At 40.6% G+C, this 20,873-nt stretch overlaps 1 protein-coding gene across 1 annotated transcript; it reads left to right on the top strand.

Annotated features, from left to right (window-relative positions):
- Nucleotides 1-392: 392 nt before the first annotated feature.
- Nucleotides 393-1,049, top strand: LOC149199825 (uncharacterized). Its single transcript, XM_089400726.1, has one exon. The coding sequence runs from the start codon at nucleotides 393-395 to the stop codon at nucleotides 1,047-1,049; it is 657 nt and encodes a 218-aa protein (XP_089256852.1).
- Nucleotides 1,050-20,873: the final 19,824 nt, after the last annotated feature.

Consider the following 20,873-nt stretch of genomic DNA (forward strand, 5'->3'; position numbering starts at 1 on the left):
TGGACGAAAGATTCATCCCGGAAAAAGAGAAACAGTTGTATAAAGAAACCTTTCAAAGATATAAGGAGAAGAAGGGAGGATTTACAGAAAACAGGCCAGAACAAGCAGGGAACCAGGAATCCCAAAGCCTAGAAGGGGACGGCCATGGTAAGGGTGGAAGGAAAAAAGGGAGAAGAACGATAAATGAATCAATCCAAGCAGTGGGAGAGATTCTAGTCAATTCAGGAAGGGTGATACCTCTGTTAGAGGTATTTCAACAAACTTCTAAAAAGTTTTAAATGATTGTTACAAGCTGGAATATTAGGGGACTTAATAGTAAAGGGAAACATATATATTTGAAAGAAAGAGTGAAGAAAGATAAGCCAAGCATCATGGTAATTCAGGAAACGAAAATGGAATGGCAACAGCTGACAGAAATTGTAAAGAAACTGAAATTAGGATACGAGGTTATGGCCCTGGATGCAATAGCAACAGCAGGGGGTTTGGCTATCTTGTGGAACCCGGAGGAGGTAATTTTTGAAAATTGGTTTAGTCTGCCTAGAATCCTCTCAGGCCTTTTCAGATTAGTGGGGATGGGGGAAAGAATCCTTATCTCAGGAGTATATGGGCCCCATAATTATAGAGAACGGAAAGATTTCTTGAAGAATATCCACACCATGAGAAGCTTAATCCCGAATACTCCTTGGATAATAGGAGGGGACTTCAATATGATACGGGATCTAGGAGAAAAGAGAGGGGGAATAAGGAGGGAGGACCAGAACATGGAGGAGTTCAACGACATGATCAGGGACCTGAGGTTAGTAGATATCCATACAACTAATGGGGTCCATACCTGGAATAATCGAAGAGGAGGACAGAATCAAATCGCTTCTAGACTGGATAGGTTCCTGCTTTCAGAGCAAATTTTGAATCGCGATGTGTTTATTGAAGCTAAAATCCTTCCTAGCCTTGGTTCTGATCACTGGCCCATAAGATTAGATATCGATATCAAGAAGGTTAAGGGGAAGAAGCCCTTCAGGTTCGAATCTTTCTGGCTTAGAGACCCCTAATTCATAAAGAAATTGGAGGATTGGTGGAATCAGAGCACTATCAGGGGCAAGGGGAAAATGCATACTATACAATTGAAGCTCAAGGAAATTAAAATGAGAATAAAAGAATGGAATAGGAAATAATTTGGGAACATTATGGAAGCAAAGCAGAAATTAGAAGGAGAAATGGAAGAAATCCAGCAAAAAATAATCCTGGAAGGAAGGGACGAAGAGAAGAGTATGGAGGAAGGACGAATAATAAGCCAGTTGGAAGAGAGAAGGAAACAAGAGGAGATTCTGTGGAGACAAAAATCAAGGATAAAATGGTTAAGGGAAGGAGAAAGGAATACAAAATTCTTCCATCAAGCTATGATCCAAAACAGACAGAGAAATAGAATCTTTTCTATTAAAAATGCTGAAGGAGAAAGAGTAGTAGAGCAGGAGGATATAGAAAAGACTCTAGTTGATTAATATAAAGGGATCCTGACAGAAAATCAAGGGGATAGAGGAGAAGCAATAAATAATATTTGCAGGGAGATACCAAGATTAGTAACAGAAGAGCAAAACAAAGAATTAATGCGGGCAGTAACCATGGAAGAGTTAAAAGAAGTAGTGATGAATATGAGCAGGAACAAGGCTCGAGGTCCGGATGGGTATACAGTGGAATTCTTCCAGGCTAGCTATCATTTTATAGGAAAGGAGATATTGGAGGCTGTGGAAGAATCACGAATGAAACAACGAATATGGCCTGGAATAAACTCGACCTTTCTGACCCTTATTCCTAAAAGTAATATCTCGGAGGAGCCACAGGGCTTTAGACCCATAGCCCTGTGTAATGTCATCTACAAGATTATATCCACTCTGATTGCGAAAAGGTTGAAACCTCTCCTACCCAACTTAATTGCGCCTGAGTAGACTGGCTTTGTGGAGGGTCGGCAAATCTTGGATGGTATAGTGGTATCTCAGGAGGTGATACACTCCCTAAAGGTGAAAAAACAGAAAGGGATGCTCATGAAGTTGGATTTATCCAAGGCCTATGATCGATTGAACTGGGACTATCTCAGAGCGGTTTTGGGAGCTTTTGGTTTTGAGAACAGGTGGATTGAATGGATAGTCAGCATGATCTCTACTCTGAATTTCTCAATTTTGGTCAATGGTATTCCTACAGATACATTCAATGCCACCAGGGGAATTAGGCAGGGGGACCCAATTTCCCCGTTCTTATTCATCTTGGCTGTGGAAGGATTAAGCAGAAAACTCAAAAAGGAAGTAAGCGAAAGGAGAATTAAAGAACCAGGTTGTGGGGGAATAATCTGATCATCACACATCAACAGTTTGTTGATGATGTGATTCTATTTAGAGAAGTGTCGCTCAAGGAGGTGAGAAATTTCAAGAAGGTCTTAGAAGTCTTCATGAGTGCATCAGGTATGGAGATTAACAACGATAAATCTTGTACTTTCATATTTAATTCGCCTGAGTCTATCAAAGCCCATTTAACCAGAATTCTAGGTTTTAGACAGGGAGAGATACCCACTAAGTATTTGGGTGTCCAACTGGATATAAAACCTAACCGGATAAAGAATTGGCAGAGCTTGTTGGAAAAAATCAAGAAAAGATTAGCTAATTGGTCTTTCAGATCGATGAACATTGCAAGCAGAATTGTCCTATTAAAATCGGTCTTATTATCTATCCCCATATACCGCCTGTTTATTATGGCCGCTCCCAAAGGAGTTTTTTCCAAAATGAGAGAGATACTGGGAAAATTTCTATGGGGGGTCCCAAGCAACAGAAGAAGTGGACTCTGGTTTCATGGAAGAATGTAATCAAGAGGAAAGAGGAAGGAGGCCTGGGAGTGAGAGATCCAGAAATTGTAAATAAGGTTCTCGGGGTGAAACTATGGTGGAGATGGGTCCAGGGGGGAACCGATGTGTGGAAAAAAGTATGGAATCAAAAATATGTCATGCCTGATACAACTGAAGGGCGTTTAAGAATAGAGGAAACTCCAAGAGGATCGCAAATTTGGGATTTAGCAAGCAGAAATAGGGATATAGTTAGGAACCTTGCCTTCTGGGAAATCCGTGAGGGAAGCTCAGCAAGATTTTGGGAGGACGGATGGCAACAGCGTGAAAATCTGGATAGGATCCAAACTCTTCATGAAGTCCAAGAAAAAGCACAAAGAGCAGGAATGGAATATGTGAGGGACTATTGGAAAAGAGGAGAATTAAACGACATATGGAGAGTCTGGAAAAGACCGGAGGAATGGGATGATAATATAAGCCAGGAGGCTGGGCAAGTGTTTACCAAAGAAATAGAATTGAGGAAAATCAAAGTCAGAGAAGGTAAGGATATCCTTAGATGGGGTAAAGCGATGAAGGGCATGTTCACAGTAAAAGAAGCATACTACTGGGCAACGAAAGAGGAAAGAGAGGAGGAACCAATGGAATGGAAAAAGATATGGGAAGGAAAATGGTGGCCAAAAGTAACATTTTTCGCTTGGCTGGTGAGCAGAGGAAGGATCCTGACCTGGGACAATATTCAGAAAAGAGGAATGAATGGTCCATCAAGATGTAATCTCTGCAGCAAGGAAATAGAAACTCAGGAGCACTTATTGAACAAATGTTTATATTCTCAGAGCTTGTGGGAAGAAATTAGGTTTCTCTTTGGTATGACAAAAAGGGATCCAGACAACATCAGGAATACTCTGCTTCAATGGGGAAAGGGGAATTTCCAAAGCAAAGTCGTAAGAAGGATATGGAACTTGGCGGTAGGTTTCGTAATCTGGGCGATTTGGAAAGAGCGAAATCGGAGAGTCTTTAGGGATAAAAGTTGTCAAGAATCGAAAATTTGGGATGAAATATGCAGGTCAATTAAAGAAACGGTTTTGTCCGAAGTTTGGGATGAAGAAGATTGGAAGTTGAACTCGGAGGAGCAAAGAATAGTCTCAAAACTGAATATGGAATTTAAGATGGTCTACCCCAATACAGAGAGGAGGATCAGAACTGGCATGCAGAGCCCCAACCATTTCAGACTTCCCGGGGATCGAAGGATTAAATTAAATTTCGATGGGGCCTCAAAGGGTAACCCGGGACAAGCAGGTCTGGGAGGCATTTTCAGAGATAGCAGAGGCAATACAAGGTGGGTGTACGCTGAATGGGGAGGGGAAATGACGAACAACGAAGCGGAATTGTGGGCAGTACATCATGGACTCCGGATAGCAGTTAGAAACGGTTACATGAATCTTGAAATCGAAGGAGACTCCCAAATTACGATAGAAATGTTAAGGAAATTAAGGGATGGTAGGAGATGGGATCAGGTAACGAATAGTTGGAGGACAGCAGGGATAATCCAGGATATTGAGGGACTGTTGAGTAGGATTGAATATACAATAATAAACCATGTATTGAGAACCGGAAACCGCGCAGCTGATCTATTGGCCAATTGGGGAAGTGGAGGTTCGAACAGGACAGTGGATGGCAGTTGGACATCATTAAAGGATGATCCAAGATGGATCGAGTTAAATAATCTAATAAGTCAGGATCATAATGAAGCGACCGCACAGGAAAGAAATAATTAGACGCCTCCCGATTATGGGAAGGAGGGGAAAGGACAGGGAAATCAATGTTCGATCAAAGAGTACGCAGGATCAAGCATATGAAGATCAAGTTATGAAGGGTGGGATCAATCAGGCCACGGGAACGATGATCATCCCAAGGAGAGAAGTGGGTAAGGTACCGAGAAGGAGAGGTGGAATTGTCAGAGAGACAGCGAACGCCAGCCTTCATGATAGCGAAAAATGGACAGATGTAAGAACAAAAGGTAAGGTTATTAATGAGGAGGACAGGCAGCAAAGATGTTTCAAGAAGAAAAGGTGGCAAAGCAGGGGTAATATAGGTTCTGCATGCAGTACAATGTCGCAAAGGGGGAAACCAGGAGTGAACCAAAGCCGAGTGAGGGGGAGAATTAGGAATTCGCAGCAGACGAAGGCAAGTCAGCGAAAGCAAAAGAGAGCAAGGAAAATGGCAGAGAACCAAGAAAGGGGAGCAGGAAGGTGGACGAGAAGCAAGGCGGAAAATCCAGAAGAGAAAGGAAAGAGCATAGCAGAGGAAGTCCTGCAGAAGATCTATCTAACAATCCCGAACGAGTCGGAGGAAGAGTTTGACATCCAGAATTACATTATAGATGAGGAGCCGGGACGAGCAAAGGCTGGAAAAGAAGGTAAGTTGAAGGGGAAAAAGACTGGAATGGAAGACCGAGAAGTCAAGGAAGAGTACCAGGAAGAAGACGAAGAAGAGGAGGATGGCAGAAGAGTAAGGGGTAGAGGAACGCGAGGGTGCGGTAACCAGAGAGGCAGAGGGGGGACTGGTGGCCGAGGCGGTCGAGGGAGTAGGGGAGTAAGACGGGGACACGATAAGGAAGAAGCCAGTGAGGCAAGGAGCAGAATAAGAGGTAAGAAGGACATGAGGAAAAAGCTACAGGAGGCAGAATAAGCGTATTACCACGATACAAATCCGAATATCAGAAGGATAATTGACCAATTAGAGGAAGAAGCCATGCAGGAGATTTCAGATCCCGAAATGGAAGACTGGGAGTGATTCCTCCCTAACCCGGGGCATACGAGAGGAAGAATGTCCCTGCATAAACAATCGTTACATGTTTACTGGGAAATGAAACGGCTACTGGCCAAAGCAATGGAGCAGGTGGCCATGGAAATGGCTGAATTGGCCCAAGGAATCCCCACCATGAAAAAGGAATTGAAGAATATCCAGGTTACTTTACTTATGCAAGACAGAAAGATGGACGAGATTCAGCAGATGCTTCAAGCGGGTGGAATGGGAGTCAAGGTAGAGAGAGAGCCAAAGCTAGATACATTGAACCAGTAGAAGATGGAGCTGCTACAAGGAGGTTTTTATATATTTCCATTTTGTTTTTTGCAATATTAGATGTTAATGACTCAGAGAAAAAACAGTTTGACTATAGCAAGAATAGAGGTGTATTTAGCATGGATAGATAGACTGGTAATATAATTTTTTTGGATGGCTTTTAAAAACTTCATATGGTCAAGAAACCCGGTTTCCCTTAAGGGCGGGTTGAGACCTGCCTATATGTGTAATGTCTTTTATTTTCAGTAATGGAAAAACAGAGTATTGCCTCAGCTTACAAAAAAAAAAAAAGTGGCATGTAGACACATGGAGTGTGTGCATGTGGTTCCCATCCAATGTTTGTTCTATTTAATAGATGGTGAGGAAGATGAGAGGCATTCCATCATTCCGAAATTCTATCTTTCATTCTCTTGGGAGAATGGTGTTATAAGACTTAGGAGTCACTGGTAGTAGTACGTTGATTGACGGCTCGGGGGTGGCGAGTTGTAGCAGAATCCTTGCACAATTGAGCCTACGGTTGGGTGGAGAGTCTTCCCCAAAACCTTGTTGCGGTAAGCCTACTTCTACCACAGGTAAGCACTATTCTTAGTTGAATTTAATTACATGTTTATTTGGCTAGGTAAGAGCCACTCTGATTTAAATTTAATGTTAATTAGATATTTATTTTTGGACTGTTACATGTGGTATCAGAGTAGGGCTCAACCCTTAGGGCCTATGGGCATCTAATTTTTTTTATTTTGTCAGGATATTTAACTTGACTTGTTTTTGAAAGTTACAGGATGCTTACTTTTCCACGAGCAATTTCCACAACAGCTGAACTTGGAATCGGGGTTTCTAGATTTCCGCAATTCTGATTTGTTTTCATTAATTCGTTAGCCATTTCTAACAATTGTTTGCAGGCTCTGCCACAAACTGAGTGGTGTGTATTATGATAGGCATCAGATAAAGCTCGTTTATCATAAATTTATATATTGTGGTTCTGAAGGATAAGTTGGTTCTGCGATCATTTTGTCCAGGAATTTTTTTTATTTGTTGTTTATTTAAATTTAGTATCAATATTTGAGTTGTCTCTAGCCCACATACGTCTTCCACAGCCTCTGGCATATCAAATTGGATTCAATCGAAATTTCAAAATCTAATCTAAAATCAGAGCATACACGACTCATGATTTTCAGATACAAAGTTGTCTTTAAAGGAAATACATGTTTTACGTGCTAGAAGTTGGCACAAACTTTGGAATATTCCCTCACAATGTGTCTTGTTCTTTTATTAATTGAATTTTAAAGAAATTAAAAAAAAAATAACCTTTATTTTTGCTGTGTATTGTTGTGCATTTTCTTAGGGTCTAGCTTCTGCTTGTGTCCTCTCCTAGCTGTGCGTTATTATTTTCTTTTTCTGGAGGTCCTCTCCTCGCTTGAACCCCATTTGCCTACCATCCTCCTTGATGGATGCTGCAAACCATGTCGCCTATTAGTAATAGGTTCATCGTCTTTATCATGAATCCTGTTATTACCTGTCACTTTGATACTGTCCAACTACTTCTTTATCACTTGCACTCGCATCTACGCTGCCATTACCCAAGGAACTCACTCTGTCACAAAATGCAGCATTTTGAATGTGCAATCCCAGCACTTAAACCAATCATACGTTTGCCCACTCATACAAAATGACTGTTGTATAACTGTTGCATTTTGTGACAGAGTGCTGTCCTCAACAACTCTAAAATCTTCCATTAATATTGTATCATTTTGCTGGTGTATATCATACAAATATTCTGCTCATAATTTTTTTGCCAAGCTAGAAATATCTTCTTCCATGAGGCAGCCAGCAGTGTCATCATCGAAGAAACATGTCATGCTTATACTTCCATTATTCATCTTTGGCTTTCCTGAAAATGGTTTTCAACGGTAACTTCAGTTTTTTTTAAAAAAGGTAGTCCTATGTGTTATTTCAAAGAAATAGTCCTATGATCATAATTTATAGAAATTCCTATATTCATTTTGAAATCTGGAGCACTATTTTCTTCAATAACATGATTAATAATTTCTTGTTCAGCTATCTTATTTTCTTGAGGAGATTTAAGAAAAGACTGCTGATTTCACTTCACAGGTATAATCTGGCATGCCTACCTTGATAACAATTTCATCATTTTGTTGGTGATTGTATGCCTGTTCCGACCGCAAGTCTGTGATGTTTTCATTCTCAGAAACAACCTTTTCATTTTCAAGAAGAGCCAGCAAGTGCTCTCTTTGTATGGCTGCCAACAACACTTTGAGACCTTCTTTTCCTAATGTTTCATCATTCTCTTCATAAAATGATTGCTCTTTACATTCATAATTTTTTTTAAAGAAAACATGGCAGACTTCTTCTTGACTGTCCAAGACATTATGAGAATTATCTGGAGCTGTTTGGAGGCTGTTACATATATCAACATCTTTAATTTCTAAAGATATATCCTCAAGAAAATCGATGAAGAAATCATCTTCTCTATCCCATTCAACAATGATTTGATTGCTGTAAATATCATCAGCATGGTTTCATTTATTTTCTGTGATTGATTTCTTCTGGGTAGTTGAGTTACGATTCATATACAATTCTTCATCATGCAAATTCACATGCATTTCCTCTTTTTGTTCTTTTCTTTGGCTGCAAATATTGTCCTCATCTCTATCAAGAATACATATGAGATTACCATCATTAGCATAAACAAGTATAAACAAATACCAGTTCTATATAATTTTTTGAAGGAACAATTACCTAACCTGGATGAGGAAATGGTACTATTGATTGTGTAAATGGTACTATTGATCTTATAGTGTGTAAGGAACAATGGAATTTGCAGGAACATGCATAGCCATGAGCACAAGCTTACAATATTATGTCTTATGTCTTATGCAAGCAATTTTATGTCTTATCCGGGAAATTATTATGGCTAAAATGTATTGTAATTTAAGGGATGGTGTTGCCTTCGCAGGTGCGCTTGCAAGGAGGCCATATAATTAATAAAATGATTTTATTTTTTGTTGGGGAGGGATAACCTTCCCAGACATCCGATCCAGTTCTGGGTTGGGTGGTGGTGTCTCTTCTTTATGGTGTGGAATATTTCTTTGGGGTTTGATTTCTTGAATTTCCTTGGAGTAATCATTTTATAGCCATAAGAATCTCAAAGATATAATTCTCTAAAAGATTGCACTATTGATATGGTATACTAGCATGTTTTTCTGACAAATCTTGAATGCTAGTGTAACTACTCCCTACCAGTTCATTTTACAACATAGTTTACATAGCATTTGAAGTATTTGGATAATTGAAGTTGAAATTTGTCACCAATTAAAGTGCTCTAAAATAGTCAAATTTGTTCCAATTCACAATGGATAAACTCTGATGTCTTATTACCTTTAGATGATCATTGTTCACTAGCATCTGTTCATTATTTTATTGTTCAATGTTGATCATACTATTCACTAAATGGGGTTGCCTAGCTGTTCTCATTGTCCTTTAGCAATAGCAGTTGCTTGGAATTTCTCTGGTCCATTATGGCGAGAACATAACTCTCTCAATATGATCTTCCAATAAATTTAATTTTTCATTGCAATTGCCATTTAGATTACTGCTTTTTATATTAAACATCATCAAGCTACAGGATGGTATATTTTAGTCTTAGTGGAAAATCGTACAGATTTGGATTAAAGTTCAGATGTTGAGTATAATGTTACATGAGGTTTGTGATTAAAGTTGTCTAAAGAGAAATAGAAAGGAGAAACTTGCTCATGTGATTATGGCTGACTTGGATCAGATGTTTAAGGTGGTAAAGAAGAAGTATCACAACAAGGGTAAGAAATCAGTAAGAAGAAACAACCTATTTTAGAACATAATGGAAGAGTTTGGTATAATCATAACTTGGTACCCTAAAGGTATCACTATAAGGTCTATCTAAGGAGGATGCACATAAAGAAGAAAATATTGACAATCAACTAATGAAGTTGAAAAATCAGGGTGATAATGAAGGTTATTTTAAGGAACCTGTATGGTATGATAAATAGAATGATTGGAGAAGATAAGTTGTGTGCATTACAACATCTATAACAATGGGAGAGCCACATTGTAAAATTTTCCATAGGTGACTAACTATATGAGTGAATTATGGATAACAAGACGTATGATCAGGTAATTTTATTATGTTGATAAGCGGAGTACATTTGGTAGCTATCTTAATAAATTTATTTTTCAGGTATTACCCAAGTTGGGAAAGAGTAATGTATGAAGTTGCATGATGACCAAGTAATGATAAACTTGGAAGATATAGGAAGGAATGTTGCTAGAAATTTTATAAGGATACCGTGAGAAGGATTGTGTACATAGTGACAAAAGAAGTGAAAGTCAACTAATAGAGATTGTACTTGACTCATTATTTCATGAGTAGGACTTCCCATAACGTTAAAAGAGGTTGTTTCCACATAACACCTCACATTTAAGTTTCTCATGGACAATGATGGTAATAGTGTTTCCAACCGTTTCAAAAGCTAAAATAATGATACTATTTAATAGAAAGAGTCTTTTGCCCAACTTGATGAAACTGAAATTATGATAAAGAAATCAAGTGGTATTGAGATACGAACGTTACAAACTCGACGAGATAAGAAAATATTTTTTCGGTATTGGAATCAGTAAGCCAAAGGGTAAATGGATGATCAAGGGATTTTAATTTTGAGATAGATGATTTAAATAATGATGGTATCACTAGTAATATCTTAACAATGAAATTCACCAAAATTTCCTTGGGGAAGGAAGAATATATGACGAGAGATTAAGACTCAAGATGATGAGACTCATGTGAAATTTAACGATGTACTTAAATGATTATACCGTTGGTGTAAATAATCAACTACCTAGTAGAAAGAAGTCGAACTGATTATTGAAAAGTAAGTGACAACTTGATGAAAACATATTGACAATGTTTCATGCTATCATGGTAGGAAGATAATGATGTACATATGGTTCTTATAGTGATAAGGTATCCATACAACGATATGCATAGGTTATGTCAAGGTATATTGACATTTTCATTTACTACATGATGATAGGTATTTAATGTTCAATACTCATGATGGTTAGGATATGCATAACGTCGCATAGGAATTATGATGTTATAATATGAGGATTATTGACATGTGGTTCATTTATGTGAACTCATGATCTGTCTTGATATAATTATGTTGAGGGTATAACTGAAGCATGTGATAGCTCCGTACAAATCTATGACATGCATGAGCATGAAGTTCCTTATTATTCATAATGTTGCGATTAACAAAGATGAACGTTCTCATGATGACATGCAAGAGGATTATTTCCTATGATACTATGATGGTATGGTTAATGCATTGGATGCATGTTGAGATGTGATGATTCACAGGACTCCACAAATGGGCTGAGAGGGCCGGTTTATTTGATGATCTCATGCGATCCCATACCACAAGATAGAATAAGTAGCACCATATGGGCTGGGGACAAAACTCAATCAACACTACATATGCCAGTGGTTCCTTTGTCTTGTGTATAGCTCTTGAAGACTTATGGGACCATCTTGAGGACGAAAAGTGCCTGATGTTCTAGGCTAGGTGCTTGTTATTGGATTGGGATGCCGAAGTCTAGAAGGGATGTAAAGGACTTCGATGCCTAGGGTTGTGCGCCTAAGGAGTTGTGGAGGGAGTGGGCCAGCCTTGCGAGATGCCCGGGGTCATTAAGTACCGAACCGGATGCCTGCCTTGGAGCAGATGAGGTCTGAGTCAGGCGCGAGCCTTGGGGCCAACCTTGGGCTAGGATACAGACTGGGTCAGGCTTAGCCTGGTGCCGAAAGTGGGAAAAAGGACAGAGATTCCTTGAGATTTCCTGAGGTGTTGGGGACTTTCGATGCCTGCTACTTATACTAGTTCAGCAGACGGTGTTGGCAACATGAAGTAAATAAAATAATAAATAACAAATAATAAAAATAATACATAATTCAACATAACTTTAGGACGAAGTTCTTTAAAGTGGGAGAGTATGTAATATCCCTCCCCTTAATAATAGATAATACAATAATAATACAATAATAAATAATAAATAATAATAATATAAATCATAAATAATAAATAATAAATTACTTAATAATAAATCATAAATGTTAATAATAAATGATATTTAAAAATATAAAAGAAAATAAATAAAAATAATAAAAATAGTAATAACTATACTAAAGCTCTAAATAAGAATAAATAGAAATAAAACAAAGAAAACAATAAAAAAAACAATAAAGCTATCAGAAAGAAGAAAATAAAACAAGAAAGTTAAAAATCAAAGTCGCATGTAGACACATGGAGTGTGTGCATGTGGTTCCCATCCAATGTTTGTTCTATTTAACAGATGGTGAGGAAGATGAGAGGCATTCCTGCATCCATCATTCCGAAATTCTATCTTTCATTCTCTTGGGAGAATGGTGTTCTAAGACTTAGGAGTCATTGGCAGTAGTACATTGATTGAGGGCTCGAGGTTGGCCAGTTGTAGTAGAATCCTTGCACAATTGAGCCTACGGTTGGGTGGAGAGTCGTCCCCAAAACCTTGTTGCGGTAAGCCTACTTCTACCACAGGTAAGCACTATTCTTAGTTGAATTTAATTACATGTTTATCTGGCTAGGTAAGAGCCACTCTGATTTAAATTTAATGTTAATTAGAAAAGTTAATTAGATATTTATTTTTGGACTGTTACAAATTTCTTCATTCATTTCCTTAACCCAAAATTCTTCTTTACTTGTTTGATTCACATTTTGAGGTTTAATTGTGGATAATAAGGTTAAGTGACTAGATCATCCAAAAAAATTTCACATAGTTTGTATTCCAACTTCTTTATTAATTGGAATTTTAGATTTAGGATGTTTTTTCTAAACATACCTTGATGGAGACTTTTCTAACACACTTACATTTCCATTTCCTTCTTTTGATGCTTCTATTTCTTCTTCTCCTACAATTTCTTGGATTTTAGTAGGGAGTCATTCATCCTCTAATTTTACTTCTCTTTTGGTAATTGTAGATGCTTCGTCAATCATAAGATCTATACTTTCAACATCCTTTTGGAGCCTCTTATTATAACATTTATAACCTTTACTTCTGGAAGAGTATCCAAGAAGGATAGCTTCATCGGATGTACATTCAAATTTTGCAAGGTTATCATCATTTTTCTTTATAAAACATTTTCTTCGAAAGATGCTCAAGTATTTGATAGTTGCAGGCTTTCCATACCAAAGTTCATACAAATTTTTATCACAGTTTACTCGAACATGGGCCTTGTTGAGTATATCGACAGTTGTTTGTATTGCTTCTCTCCAGAAGGTGTGGGGTGTTCCTAACTCATAAAGCATGTCATGTGCCAGTTTTTGAATTGTTCTATTCATTCTCTCAGCCACTTCATTTTCTTGAGGGTTTTTAGTTTTGGAAAAATTCCTTTTGATGCCATGCTACTCACGAAAATTGTAAAATTCATCTGAGATAAACTCTCCTCCTCTATTAGATCTAACTCATTTTATTTTTAATTCTAATTCATATTCCACCATAGCCTTGAATATTTTAAAATTTTCCCCGGATGTGGGTGGTAGATGAGCATTTAAGTCAGACGTGCCACTGGACAAGCAGGTGGCTGGAACACATGGTAACCTGCACTTTCCCTTGTGGAAATTTAACGCAGACCACTGTCCCTCGGCTGGCGCCATCATCTCGTTGTGAGGATCGAGACATCACCTGCAATTATAGAAACATGGAGCCTTACCCTCTGTAATTCTCCATTCGGCCTCTGAGCTGCTCTTGCCACCCTGCAGCAGCAGAGCCTAGCTTTTGCACCACTACGGGTAGACGTTGCAGACTCCTCTGCTACGTCGACCTGGGTAATGGTCTACACTTATATCAGTCCCTCCATTGCGCCCTACAAATTGCATTCTCGGCCCCTGTCTTTGGCCCAGACATGACTTCACCTCTTCAACACAATTTTCCCTCCACTGTTCTTACCCCGCTCCCTGCTCCTCTGGCTCATTCCTTGCTACAATTTCCAACCCATAGAATCATGCGGCAATGCCATCGCATGAAATGTAGGCAAGGTGGCACTCGTGGTAGTGCCATCTGCCCCCAATCTTCGCTTCTATCTGTTTTGACTTCCCCTTCAGCCTCCCCGCCCCCCAGCCCTTCCTCTTCCCGCTTCCAAGGGAGATATCCGGATACTCGCAGCAGCCAAGGTCGAGTTGGCTCCCGTGAAGCTCAGCGCACCTGTGGAACAACCCAACACACGAATTTATATGCTATATCCCAACATGCTCAATTCAGGTTTCTCTGCTCCATGGACTGACCGATAATCTTCGCTACAGTCATGGTGGTGTTAGATGATCCAAAAATACAATTTTATCATAGGTTATAAAATTAGAATAAAATAATTATTAATTTAAGATATTAAATTAATAATTATTATTCTAGAATGTTTAATTATTTAATGGAGACTTTTAGAATTAGCATATTGTTGTAACTAGATATGACTCTCCAACTGTGTCGTATCTTAGGCTCTATTTTAGGAGATTAGTTAGCTAGTTGGTTTGAATAGCATTTATTGTAAATGGACACTTGTTATTTAATAAGTGATCCATAATTAGAGGTAGTTAGGACATGGAGCTTATAAATAGCTCATTGCAAGAGTGTTTGTGGGATTCGGGTGTAAACTCCTGCAAAATCAATTATGTAATTGTTTTTCTGATTAATAAAATTACGTGTCTGAGGACACTTCTGCCATTATTGTGGTATCAGAGCTCCAGTAATGCTACAGTGGATGTGAAGAGGAGATTCCAACCCTACAAGTTTGTGCAAAACTCCATTAAATTGCTCAGCAATTGGTATGAAATTTGTCAAAATTTTGTTCAAAAGAGAAAAAATTTATTGATTTTAGATTTTTCAAATCTGAAAATCATTTTTTTTTTTAGGCTATTGAAAACCAATTCAAATTTGTAAGTTGAATATAAAAGTGCACAGATTTATGTTGAAATTCCGTCGGAATTCAATTGAAATTTGATATGTTTCGAATAGCATTGAACAGTACAGTAAATGTGTGATTCTGTTATGCTTCTTAACCTGCAAAGTAATACCGAACAGAGAATATGCGAAGAAAAGATACCCAGAACACAGAATATGCGAAGAAAATATACCCAGAACACAGAATAGAAATGATTTTATTACTCAGAGAGAAATGTTCACAGGCCTCTTCGAGGGGGCAACCTCCAATAGAGCAGAGCTCGATTACAAAACAAGACATGATACTCCTCGCAGGGAGTCTCTATCCTTTATATATGACTCATACATGCAATACCACGGGCCAATATCGTGGGTTTTATTAATACCGTCTATCTAATACTACCGCCCATTTACCATCTATCTAATACTACCGCCCATTTGCAACTAACTGTGGTCCCGTCATTAATTGCGGGTTAACCACTTACAAATATTAATATGGGCTTTATTGACTCTTGACTATGACGTGATCCCATGACATAAATAAGGGGGTTAGGGTGGGACCCTAACATGCCCTCCCCCTTAAGACTAGCCTTGTCCTCAAGGCTGAAGCTGCGGAAACTGCTGAAGAATAGTGGTTGGTTCCCAAGTTGCATCTTCCGGAGAGGTGTCTTTCCATTTGACAAGGACCTCCTTAATCATGCGGCCGCGTAGGTGCTTGTCTCGTGTATCTAGAACCTGTTCCGGTTGAAGCCAGATTGACCCTTCTTCGTCCAATTCAGGTAGACTGGTTTGAACTCGGCAATTGTTCCCAATCACTTTCTTGAGGCACGATACATGGAAAACTGGGTGGATTTTTGTTGTAGGTGGCAAAGCCATCTTGTAATCCACTTCTCCAATGCGCTGAAGTACTTGGTATGGTCCATAGAATTTTGGAGAGAGCTTTTGACAACCCTTGTCTTTGAGTGATGTTTGCTTATATGGTTGCAGCCTCAAAAAGACCTGATCCCCTTCTTGAAATTGGCGCTCTGAGCGATGTTGGTCAACCTGTTGCTTCATACGGTTCTGAGCTTGATGAAGATTCTCACGCAGATGGGCGAGCATGGTTGCGCGGTGTTGTAGGAGTTGATCCACGGCTTGTACTTTGGAGCACCCCGTGAGATAAGAAGTAGGGGAAGGCGGAAGTTGACCATAGACTGCTTCATAGGGAGTCATTTTGGTGGTGGCATGATAGTTGGTGTTATACCACCATTCCACCAGAGGTAACCACTGTACCCAAAGGTGTTGCTTTTCTGAAGTGAAACACCTAAGGTAGGTTTCTAGACATTTGTTGACGGCTTCGGTTTGACCATCTGTTTGTGGATGATATGAAGTACTAAGTTTGAGTTGAGTGCCTTGTATTCTGAAGAGCTCCTGCCAAAAATTACTGGTGAAGATTGGGTCGCGGTCGGACACAATAGAAGTGGGCATGCCATGCAATTTGAAGATCTGATCCATGAAAGTTTGGGCAACCAAAGTTGGTGTAAATGGTTGGGGTAGGGCGCAGAAATGAGCATACTTCGACAGTCGGTCCACAACCATCATGATGACTGACTTGTTCCCAGACTTTGGAAGACCTGTAATGAAATCCATGGAGACCTCCGTCCAAATTGACGCCGGAATGGGCAATGGTTGTAATGTGCCTGGTGTGTTGACGGTTTCCCCTTTGTGGCGTTGACAGACGTCACATTCTGCTACGAAAGTAAGGATGTCCTGTTTCATACCGGTCCAAAAAAATGATCTTCTGGTGCGAGCATACGTCTTCTGAAAGCCCGAATGTCCTGCAATGGGAGATGAGTGCAATTCTGCCAAAATGCGACTTTTGAGGGTGGATGTTGGTGATATTACGACTCTATCCTTGTAGCGAAGAATATCATTCTGCCACGAGTAGCCCTTGCTGGAATTAGGATCTACCTGCAATTGAGAAATGAGTTGGGAGAGCCCTGGATGTGAAAACCATTCCCTGCGAGCCTCTTCAATCCAGTCTGGAATGGGGAGGGAAATTGTGAGTAGATTACTTTCCTCCTCAAATTGGCGCGACAATGCATCTACTACACGGTTGTCTTTCCCTTTCTTGTAAATGATCTCATAATCATATCCCAGCATTTTGGCTAACCACTTGTTTTGTTGTGGGGAAGATAGGCGTTGCTCCAAAAAATATTTAAGACTGTGATGATCTGTGCAGATTTAGAAACGTCGCCCCAACAAGTAAGGTCGCAAGATCTCGACTGCATGTAAGATGGCCATCATTTCCTTCTCGTAGGTAGATTGGCCCAGATTCCTCCCACTTAGTTGTTGGCTGGTGAAGGCCAATGGTCGCCCTTCCTGCATTAAGACCGCTCCAATACCTGTTCCCGACGCATCACATTCAATGACAAATGATTTGGTGAAGTCCGGTAGGGCTAAGACTGGAGTGGTACACATGGCGTTTTTGAGCGCGGTAAATGCCTGTTGTGCTTCCTCGGTCCAGAAGAAGGAATTTTTCTTTAGGAGTTGAGTGAGGGGCTTTGCTATGCGGCCATAGTTGCGGACAAATTTACGATAATAGCCTGTGAGACCCAAAAATCCTCTCAAGCTCTTCAAAGTCTTAGTTTGAGGCCATTCTTGCATTGCCAGGATCTTTTTGGGGTCCACCTTGACACCTTCACGCCCCACAATGTGGCCCAAATACTCAACTTCTTCCATGCCAAACGCACACTTAGACATCTTGACAAATAATTTATGCTTGCGGAGCAGTTGCAAGAGTAGATCTACATGCTGAAGATGTGCCGCCCAGGTGCCACTATAGATGAGAATGTCATCGAAGAAGACAAGGACAAATTTTCTGAGATATGGTTTGAGGATGTGATTCATAAGACTCTGAAAAGTAGAAGGGGCATTACAGAGACCAAATGGCATGAACAGGAACTCATAATGGCCTTCATGAGTTCTGAAAGCCGTCTTGGGAATGTCGACTTCCTTCATGCGAATTTGGTGGTAGCCGGAGCGAAGATCCAACTTGGTGAAGAATTGAGCCCCATTGAGTTCGTCCAGCAAATCGTCAACCACCGGAATGGGAAATTTATCTTTGACTGTCAACTTGTTGAGGGCCTTGAAGTCGGGACACATCCGCCACTCCCCATCTTTCTTGAGGACCATGACCACTGGGGATGAATAAGGACTAATGCTAGGACGAATGACACCTGCTTCCAACAATTCCTTGATGATTTTTTCTATTTCATTCTTTTGAGTGAACGGATATCTGTATGGCCGCACATTTAGGGGTTGAGCCCCTGGAACCAAGGTGATGCTATGATCATGTTCCCCTCGCGAGGGTGGAAGCTCATGAGGCTTGTCAAAGACCGTCTGATGGGTATTTAAAATCTGTTGCATCTCAGGATGAATTGGCAGAGGTCTGGTTTCGACTACCTGGATGGAATTAAATTGCGCTACTACTCCATGATGGCCCTTTTTTAACATTTTTTCCATCCGATGCGAGCTGATGACAGAGGGTGCTCCCGCCTGGAGGCCACGGAGGGTATGTGTGGAGTTGTTCTGCTTAAAACTCATATATAACTCCTGGAAATCCATTGTGATTGGCCCAAGGGTGCGGAGCCATTCAGCACCTAGGACAATGTCGCATCCCCCCATGTGTATGGCAAACATGTGGGTTTTCAACTGATAATCCCCCATTTGAAGTTTGACATTTTCACAGCGGCCTTCACATTTCATTGTGCCCCCATCTGCAATTTGGACCTGGAAGTTAAAGACTGCCCGTACAAAACAATGCGCTGCTTCTGCGATTTTTTTATGGATGAAATTATGGGTACTTCCACTATCAATCAAGACTATTACTGGGTGATGTTTAAGAAAACCCCTGATTTTGAGAGTTTGAGGGGAAGAGATTCCTACCAACGCATTGAGCGAAATAACTGGGTCGTCAGATACAATCTCCTTTTGGTTGTCTTCTTCGATCATCTCCTATTCCTCAAGAGGTGGATCTTCCTCGGTGGAGCTGTAGTCAGTGGCATCTATTTGAAAAAACTTGGGCTCCTTGCATTTATGACCAGGGGAATATTTTTCATCACAGTAGTAACATAGTCCTTGCTTCCTTCTCTCGGCCATTTCTTGAGGTGACACCTTTTGGACCTTAAGTGTCTGAGTCGTGGTATGAGCTTGTGGGGGACGACCTTTAGTGGGGAAATTGGGGCGGCTGTATTGGGCTGTTATGGCACGTTCCACCTTACGGGCTACCTGGCAAGCCTCCATCCATGTGGGAGGGTGGTGGAGTAGAACTTGAGCTTTGATGGCTTCTTTAAGACCACTGATAAAACATTCCGTGTAGAACTCATCTGAGAGATGCTGAGTGCGGAAGGCTAAGGCTTCAAAAGCGGTGATATATTCATCCACTGTACCCGTCTGTCGGAGCTTAGTGAGACGGCCCAAAAAGGAGTCTCCCTATTCAAAGCGATCTCGAAGAGCTTTGGCAAATTGGGCCCAACTCGAAAAAGGTGCATTGCGACGCTGATGCCATTCCGCCCATTGCCATCGTTCACTGTCCAAGTACATGGTCGCCACTCCAATCTTAGTCCAATCATCTTGGAGACGATTTAATTTGAAATACTGTTCCATTTGTGCTAGCCATGCGGACGGGTTAGAACCGTCAAATTTCTGCATATCCAACTTGGGAGGTCGCTGACTGGGTGGGAGATCTCTGTTGGGTGGTGGATGGGTGTGCCAGACGTGAGGAGAGTGGCTAGACTCACCCTCATGGTGTACATGGTCATTATAGTGGTCCTCGAGAGCTGGCTCCTTGCCCTTATCGAGTGCTTGCCGTACCATGCTAGATAGTCCGTCAAGCGTATTTTTGAGCTCGTTCATATCTGTTTCAAGTTTGTCTAGTCTTTCATTGGCCATTGCTTGAGCTCTAGTTTCTACCATACACCAACTTGATGAAAAATTGGGACCGCAAAATTTTTTTTGTGAAGAAATTGAATGGTACCACCGTGCTCAGCTCGTTGTCCTGATGCTGATGGTCTAGATCACAAATAAGCGCTTCGGAAGATCTCAGACTTTTTTTTTTTTTTTTTTATGGAAAACTCCAAACGGAGTTTTACTCCTTCTTTATCAATACTGCAGTCGCCAAATCCTCAAAATGTCAATGCCACCAAAAGTCCTGCGAAAATTATAGCCAGGCACAGGAACCCTTCACAACTACTCCGATCTGGTGGATCTGAGAGATCTGAATCCTGGAACACTGCTACTGCTGATCTGATAGAGCTGCGGGACTGATGTCTGCTGCTGCTGCACTCGCTAATCTGGAATAGATGATGTGTCATCCCCCGATAGAAAGGGAACTATGGTCTTGAGGAGTGTCAAGTGCTACAGATCGCAATATACATAAGGGTCTGACAGTAGTACTCGGCCCAATGTTTCAGGGCTCTAACTAAGGAGGATCGACCGTACCCTTAGCTGTACAACCCGACTACCCTATCGTACGGGCGAGTAATCTCTCCGAGTGCTGTTCTCGGTGTACTGTAGCCACAAGACGGCCGAAGGTTTATCTATGGCGAGGCTTCAAGGTAGCTATGGGGCTTCCTATATACCCAGAGGGTGCGTGGAAGACAGTCCGTGCGCGGTTCTGTCTAATGCGCTACTACTCGAAGGGGTACCCACAGGGGTTACAAGGGAGTCCAACAGACGTGACCACCTCTTGTATTTCCTGCATGCATGCCTCCCCAAATCCGCAGGTTTATGCGCTTAACGACAAATCCCGTGGTTTAAAGACGCCGGAACACGTCTCTAGCCAAAAAAAAAAAAATTGCTAAAATTTGGAGATCCCACCGAGCCCTGGAAAGTGCTCTGATACCACTTGTTATGCTTCTTAACCTGCAAAGTAATACCGAACAGAGAATATCCGAAGAAAAGATAC

Source organism: Pinus tabuliformis, chromosome 2_1 (genome assembly GCF_031772625.1).
Source record: "Pinus tabuliformis cultivar Carrire ecotype Pingquan chromosome 2_1, CPIR1, whole genome shotgun sequence".
NCBI classification, from domain to species: domain Eukaryota; kingdom Viridiplantae; phylum Streptophyta; class Pinopsida; order Pinales; family Pinaceae; genus Pinus; species Pinus tabuliformis.

Coding starts and splice junctions, on each gene's coding strand:
- LOC149199825 (XM_089400726.1), top strand. CDS start 393: ATGGAATGGCAACAGCTGACAGAAATTGTAAAGAAACTGAAATTAGGA.